Source organism: Aquarana catesbeiana, linkage group LG09 (assembly GCF_042186555.1).
Source record: "Aquarana catesbeiana isolate 2022-GZ linkage group LG09, ASM4218655v1, whole genome shotgun sequence".
Taxonomy (NCBI): domain Eukaryota; kingdom Metazoa; phylum Chordata; class Amphibia; order Anura; family Ranidae; genus Aquarana; species Aquarana catesbeiana.
Window position 1 is genome coordinate 225,195,077 of NC_133332.1, and position 8,403 is coordinate 225,203,479.

Genomic DNA, 8,403 nt, shown 5'->3' on the forward strand with positions numbered 1-8,403 from the left:
CCTCCAGTGTCTGGGACATCCGTAACCTGAATTTGGTACACATGTTCCCAATGAAGCAGTATATACAGATGCACTGTGATGTCAGCGAAGATGGAAATTACTGCCTAACCAGCAGCAATGGCTTTGGTGGACAGGGCTGCGAAGCTACGGTGAGAGATCAGCTTGTGCTCTTCTCCAGCTATGTGCAATCCTAATCTTTTTGTTTGGCAATAGTGTTTATTAAGATTAAGACGAGCAAGAAAATACAAGTAACATTGCGTGGTAGCAGAGAACAATTACAATGCCACTGATCCCCTCCTATACAGAATGCATCAACAGTAAAACAAAGTGGAGAACAGGATGTTTTCACTGTTAAACTTCTTAACACAAAAAAAGGAAAATAAGATAACTTCCAAACTGCATATACAGCAATTAGTGTAGTACCGCAATTACCTATATCCAGTTTTGAGATAATAATGTACTAAACTTCTCTAAATGAAGACATTATATAACTAGGGTTAAATAAAACATCTACAAACAGGGCCATGGATAAATCCATGGAAAAAAACAAGCTTAACTTACCACCAGTCCGCAGACAACCAAATAACCTGTCTAACAGTATGCGTTAAAAGCAGGGGTTTAGTCTACACACATTTGCAAATGCATGCGTAAGCCACAGAGCCTTGTCAAGGCACCCCGGTATCTGTGGTACCTAACACTAACTTATGAGTGTCCTCACAATGGAGGCACATGCATTCTGATGGATAGGTGAGACTGAAGGGGAGCCCCGCTACCCCTTCTTAAAGGTGCAGAGGCACACTGAACACCCAGCATGTAGCACAATGGCAGCAAAGGTGTCAGTGCGTTGCCTGACCAAAAAACACGACAGTGATACAAAAAGACACCACTTGCTCACATCTATAGCTGGCTATCGCAGTAAGAAGCATTGGAGGGCTAATATCAAGAACAAACAGGGCCATGGATAAATCCATGGAAAAAAACCAAGCTTAACTTACCACCAGCCCGCAGACAACCAAATAATCTGTCTAACAGTATGCATTAAAAGCAGGGGTTTAGTCTGCACACATTTGCAAATACATGCGTAAGCCACAGAGCCTCGCCAGGGCACCCTGGTATCTGTGGTAAATAAAACATCCTACATTGATCTTTAAGAGAAGGCGACTGTGCCAAAAATTAGGTACGAGCCAAACGCCGCTGCTCACCTGCTATGCACGACATCATGTGCAACCTCCTAATGAAGGGAGGATAGCCACGCAATCCAAGCAAAAGAGGCAGACGTTCCCCTAAAGCTAATAGGGGAGTTTTGTAGCAGAGAGAATAGACAGGAGGAAATTAGAAAAAGAGAGAAAAGTAAGTAAAACAGATTACCTACACGCCAACCTCCCAATTCGGGGAATTGCCTAAGCAAACTACCCTGAGAATTACCCGTTAGATAAATAGTCCAGGGGCTCCAGGATTTCTGAAACAGTTTAACCTTGTCGTTCAGAATCCTGAAAGGTGCTCATTAATCGTAACCCAAGACAGTTTAGCCTTAGGGTGATACTAAAGTCTATTGTTTTTTGTGTTTAAACAAACATGTTATACCTAGCTTCTCTCTGCAGTATTTTTGCACAGAGCAGCCCAGATTCTCCTCTTCTTGGGTCCCTCTTCAGCACTTCTGGCCCCTCCCTCCTGCGGAGTGCCCCCACAGCAAGCAGCTTGCTAAGGGGGCACCCGAGCCGCAGCTCCGTGTGTCCATTCAGACACGGAGCCGTGGCCCGGCCCCGTCCCCTCTCTCTCTCTCTCCTCATTGGCTCACTGAGTTTGATTGACAGCAGTGGGAGCTAATAGCGCCCCACTACTGTCTCATCCAATGAGGTGGGGGAGTCCTGGGCACTCGAGTCTCTCCTGCGACATCGCTGGATAGAGATGGAGCTCAGGTAAGTATTGGGGGGGGCTACTGCACACAGAAGGTTTATTTTTTAACCTAATGCATAGAATGCATTAAGATAAAAAACCTCCTGCCTTTAGAACCACTTTAAGTAACTCAAAGGGTATGGTAGCTGACCTCCCAGATCTGGCTATTGTGATCTTTGCAGCCACAAAATAAAAGTAATTAATCTTTTAGAATATCTCAGGACATTCTCCACCGGGCTGCCCAATAATGCTTGTTTTGGGGACTTTTGCAAGTTAACCTGGGTGAGGGAGTAGAAGAAATTATAAATACACAAATCCAAAAATGCCTTACCTTTGAGCATTGCCACCAGATGTGAAATACCGCCCCCTCCTGGCCACAGCCACAAAAGCAAAGTGGAGAAGCTCCTGGGACAGAAACAATATACCACCTCATGAGCACCTTATAATTTTCTTCGCTAATTGAAGTGTTATTGAGCGACCTAAAAGCATTTTGGTCTAACAAGAGCCACTCATGTATTTCCAAAGATTTATTACAGTCATTTTCCCATCTCTCCATATGACCTTGCTTCTCAGCATCGGATGTTAAGATGGCTTATATTTCCGATATATGGCCTTAAGTGTATCAAATTTATTGCATAAGAATTCCATAGGTGACATAGACACTATATCAAATTTACATGTTAATGAATGAAAATAGTTTGCTAACTGAAAATAACGAAAAAACTTTGCCTAGTCAGCACACCTCTTTGGTTCCACAGGTGCTATACGTAAGAACCCTTTGGTAATACACTGATCAAAAGTTCGGGGGACGAGGCCCAGGGTGAATCCTAATCTTTTTAAAATGAACCAAGGCAAAAGCTACTTTGTCTCTCCTAAGGGCTCTTTGTACAAAGCAGACACTAGGGTCTAGACCAGGGATGTCCAACCTTTTGACCTTCCTGGGCCACATTGGAAGAAGAGGAATTATTTTGGACCACACATAAAATACACTAACAATAAAGCTGGGTACATATGATCCGAATATTTGCTGGTTCACCAGGAACCATCAGACATTCGGTATGTGTGTAGAGCTGCCTGTCTTGCAGAAGCTGGTCTCACAATGTGCATGCTGGAAAACCAGCATCCGACCCGCATTCCATCAGCACTGGCAGCCAATGGCTGCCAATGCTGATCAGAGTGTTCTGGCTTGGGGGCAGTCCCTTGTCAAAACAAAGTAGAGCAGTGGGGGAGATCACCGCACTAACATTGAATGTGTTAGTATAGTGATCTGTTTTTTTTTCGTTCAGCCTGCCGGGTTGAACAAAAAAAACTATTGTGTACCTAACTTAAGGATAGCTGATGATCAGAAAAAGTTGGGCAGATCACAATTAACAATTGGATTTCAACTATGTGCTGTGTGTGGAAGTAGAGGGAGGGTTGTGGGTGGGGTGCTTTGGGAGGTGCAACTAAAATCTGGGGGAGGGGGGGCAGCCCATCCCAGCACCCCTCTAGATTTAGCTATACTGCATTTACTTGCCTGGAGCTAGCTGGGAGTCACTGCTGCCGCAGCTATTGCAAACAGGGCAACCCCAGCATGCCTGTGCCTGGCTTGTTGTCAGTGCCTGTTGCCATGGTGCTATTGCAACCCTGGCATCCCTCCACACATTAATGGGCCTGGCTTGTCCGTGCTGGGCACCACAGCTGCTGTAATTACACAACACTTACCCCTCTCCTCACCTACATAACATAGTGGGGAGGTATTCAGTAGTTCACTAGGAAACCTGAGAGGGTTGATTAGACTCCTTGATATTACACGGACAAATTGCACAGGAAGTTATCAGCTCACAACATTTCCAGCACATTCACAACTATTATCTTACAGAACACTGTATTCAATGGTATATCTAACAGACCAAAAAGGAGCAGAGAAGGTGCAAAGTTCATTGTTAGGTAGTCCTCCACTTAAGGTCATTGGTAATTACAAAGGAGGTTGTACAATCAGGTTGTAACTGGTGGTCAGCTTTAGCAGTAGTTTTCCAAGATTCTGGTAAATAACAAAAGAGCTTCACATTTTGAACCGTGGTAAGTGTACTCTTTCTTCCAGTTATGGGACCTCCGACAGACAAAAAACAAGGTGTGTGAATATAAGGGCCACCTGCAGAGCACCACATCATGTGTCTTTCTAGATAAAAATACATGGGACACCCCACTAGTGGCCACTGCATCACATGACTGTACGGTAAAAGTCTGGGAGCGAGACACTGGAGGTAAGTACTGCATTAACATTTACTGTATGGGTTTATTGGGCATCAAATGATTAGGCTGCAGATACCAACTCACCTTTGTAGAAAGATCCTCAGTCACAGATACTCATAGTACCACAATCTGAGAATTCAGCCTACCCATTAACTTGGGACTAGGGACATGTTGAGATGCTGAGATTGTAGCCAATCCATTGAGAAGAGATTCATGACATCACTGAGGTTGCAGCCTATTAGAGGCCTGTGGCATCAATCAAAATGTACCCTATCCATTTATCGGAGACTAGTGACAGCACTGAGAATGCAGCCTATCCAGTCTTTTGAGTCATATGAAATCATAGAGCATGCATCCCATCTGTTCACTAGAGACCAGTGGCTGAGAATCCACGCTTTAGAGACTGATGGCATTACTGAGAATGCAGCCTATCTACAGTTGAGCTAAAAAGTTTGCATACCCTGGCAGAAATTGTGAAATTTTGGCATTAATATTGAAAATATGACTGATCATGCCAAAAAACTGTCATTTAACCACTTCAATACCAGGCACTTAGACACCTTCCTGCCCAGGCCAATTTTCAGCTTTCAGCACTGTCGCAATTTGAATGACAATTGCGCGGTCATGTAACACTGTACCCAAACAAATTTTTTATCATTTTGTTCCCACAAATAGAGCTTTCTTTTGGTGGTATTTGATCACCTCTGCAGTTTTATTTTTTGCGCAACAAATAAAAAAAGATGGAAAATTTTGAAACAAAAAACAAGTTTTTCTTCATTTCTGTTAAAAATTTTTGTAAATAAGTATGTTTTCTTCTTCAATGACGGGCACTGATATGGCTGCACTGATGGGCACTGATAAGTAGGCACTGATTGGCACCAATGAGGTGGCACTGATAGGCGGCACTGATAGGTGGCACCGGTATGCGGCACTGATGGGCACTCATAGGTGGCACTGATGGGCACTTATGGGTGGCACTGATAGGTGGCATGGATGGGCACTGATAGGTGGCACTGATGACACTGATGGGTGGCATTGCTGGGCATCACTGATGTCACATGTTATACAATGGTGGCCTTCCCAGGCCAATTTTTTAGCTTTCAGTGCTCTTGCACTTTCAGGGAGAATTGCGCGGTCATGCAACACTGGACCCAAATTAAATTTTTATCATTTTGTTCACACAAATAGCAAAATATTCTGGTGGTATTTATTCACGACTCATTTTGTAAAAAACAATATTTTCTACTTTCTATTTTAAAAGAAATCCAATAAAATCTCATTTGTCATAAATTTAAGCCAAAATGTATTCTGCTACATGTCTTTGGTAGAAAAAAAAAAAATCCTGTTAAGTGGATATTAATTTGGTTTGTGTGATCACAGACATATGTACGCAGATGATCATGTACAGATGTGCACAGATGATCACGGACAGATATGTGCAGATGATCATTGGGACAGAAGATTTTACTGGGACATATGTGGGGAACAGGTGTTTTTACTGTGTTAACATGTGTGTGGTGACACTATTTTGGGGACATTGTGTGGGTACACTGGGTTGGATATCAGTGTGTAAAAAGCTGTAAAAAACAGCTCATACTTACTGATGACCGGCCGGCTGCAACAATCTGCTCTCCCTCTCTTCACTGACAACTTCCGTGTGAGGAGAAGAGAGCTAATCGCCTAGAAACCGGCTCTCCATTTATGTCAAATGATGGCTGTGATTGGATGCGGCCATCATGTGACCAAGTGGGCCAGTCACAGAGCTCTCCTGCTGATCTGAGATGCGCCGTGTCCGGGTGACACGAGCGCATTAGGATCGCGCCGCTGCATGGGCACGATCACTCTCCTTCTGAAGGACGTTCCTGAACGTTCACTCAGAAGGAGGAAGCACCCACCTGGCCGTATATGTGCAATGGCCGGGTGGGAGGTGGTTAAGGAGCACAATTCAACAATACTTGAACAAAAAGGAGCTACATGGTTGAGCTGCCAGAAGGAAGCCTTTACTGCGCCAATGCAACAAAAAAAGCCCAATGAGGCATGTCAAGGTGTTGTTGGGCTTATTGTAACCAGGCTTTTTTGTGGAACTTGTGCAGTAAAGGCTTCTTTCTGGCAACTTGACCATGCAGCTCTTTTTTGTTTAATTAGAATCATATTGTGCTCCTTAAAAACAACCACACCATCTTTTTCCAGAGCAGCCTGTATTTCTCCTAAGGTTACCTGTGGTTTTTTTCTTTGTATCCAGAACAATTCCTGTGGCAGTTGTGGCTGAAATCTTTCTTGATCTACCTGACCTTGGCTTGGTATCAAGAGATCCCCAAATTTTCCACTTCTTATTTAGTGATTGAACAGTACTGACTGGCATATTCAAGGCTTTGGATATCTTTTTATATGCTTTTCCACCTTTGTAAAGTTTCATTACCTTGTTATGCAGGTCTTTTGACTGTTCTTTTCTGCTCCCCTTGGCTTAGTATCTAGCCTGCTTAGTGCATCCATGTGAGAGCTAACAAACTCATTGACTATTTATACACAGACACTAATTTCAATTTAAAAAGCCACAAATGTGGGAAATTAACCTTTAATAGCCATTTTAACCTGTGTGTGCCACCTTCTCTGTCTGTACAAAGGCCAAACATTCCAGGGTATGTAAACTTTTCATCAGGACCAATTGGGTGATTTCTGTTATTATGATTTTAAAAGGAGCCAAAAAAAGTGATAATAAATGGCATCACGTGATTGCTATCCTTAAAAGACGGTTTTTTGGCATGATTAGTCATATTTTCAATATAAATGCCAAAATTTCACAATTTCTGACAGGGTATGCAAATTTTTTAGCACAACAGTTAATGTACATATATACTGGAGATTCTAGTCTTTAAGGCATTCTGTTGTGTCATTTTGTTGCTCTTATAAGATGTCCTCTTCATTTTTTCTTTTAGTCAGCAGATGCTTTTTAAACTAGAAACTGCAGAAAATCATTACAACTGTTACAAAAACTGCTAAAAATGTTTTTACCTTTTTTTTTTTCTTTTTTTAGCATGTCTGAGCAGCTTGTTTTTGGATGGCTCTGGGCCATTATCCTCCCTGGCAGTCTGTGATAACACCTCAGTCTTGTGTGCCAGCTTTAACTCAGGAATCCACTCCCTTCGTATACAGAGCAGCAGGGGAGCTACACTACAGCAAGTTGCCAGCTTCTGATGTCAGATGTCAGGCTACTCTACCTTCTTTAAAAGGCCAATGCCTGATAGTACACAAGTGTCAAGGAACGGATGGGCTGGAGGACAGTCCTATTAACCTTTTGGTTTTTATTGTACAAAACTGAGAGTACAGCCAGCAAGCTATATCAAGTGATGAAATAATGGGTCACAAAACTCAATGTTGCCCATATGACCATGTGGAGTACACTGTAAAAGCCTTTACCCAGGATTATCGAATGACTGAAGGATTAACCTACAAACCTGCACACTTGAAATGCTGGATCGCTGGATCATTTATTGGAGTAATTTGATCCAGGGCCTAATCATGTACTAAATACTTTTCTGGAATTTTTAGCTTGAGGACCAAGCTTAGGCCTAAATCATTTACTGGCTACTGCTGGTTTAGACCTTGAGTATAGATAGGTATGGATACCTACGGTATATACCTATATAGATACCAATATATGGGTATACAGTATCTCACAAAAGTGAGTACACCCCTCACATTTTTGTAAATATTTTATTATATCTTTTCATGTGACAACACTGAAGAAATGACACTTTGCTACAATGTAAAGTAGTGAGTGTACAGCTTGTATAACAGTGTAAATTGCTGTCCCCTCAAAATAACTCAACACACAGCCATTAATTTCTAAACCGCTGGCAACAAAAGTGAGTTCACCCTTAAGTGGAAATGTCCAAATTATGCCCAAACTGTCAATATTTTGTGTGGCCACCATTATTTTCCAACATTGCCTTAACCCTCTTGGGCATGGAGTTCACCAGAGCTTCACTGGTTGCCACTGGAGTCCTCTTCCACTCCTCCATGATGACATCACGGAGATGGTGATGTTAGAGACCTTGCGCTCCTCGACCTTCCGTATGAGGATGCCCCACAGATGCTCGATAGGTTTAGGTCTTGAGACATGCTTGGCCAGTCCATCACCTTTACCCTCAGCTTTTTTAGCAAGGCAGTGGTAGTCTTGGAGGTGTGTTTGGGGTCGTTATGTTGGAATGCTGCCCTGCAGCCCAGTCTCCAAAGGGAGGGGTTCATGCTCTGCTTCAGTATGTCACAGTA

The 8,403-nt window shown here is 42.8% G+C and overlaps 1 protein-coding gene across 2 annotated transcripts in view; it reads left to right on the forward strand.

Moving 5' to 3' along the window:
* WDR31 (WD repeat domain 31) overlaps positions 1-7,869 on the forward strand; it is a 31,715-nt gene extending 23,846 nt beyond the window's left edge. For both annotated transcript variants that reach the window (XM_073599837.1, XM_073599838.1), the window contains exons 8-10: positions 8-149; positions 3,980-4,142; positions 7,166-7,869. In XM_073599837.1, coding sequence (XP_073455938.1) covers positions 8-149; positions 3,980-4,142; positions 7,166-7,326 — 466 coding nt within the window. In that variant the 3' untranslated portion in view covers positions 7,327-7,869. The remainder of the gene's footprint in view (positions 1-7; positions 150-3,979; positions 4,143-7,165) is intronic.
* The last annotated feature ends 534 nt before the right edge of the window (positions 7,870-8,403 follow it).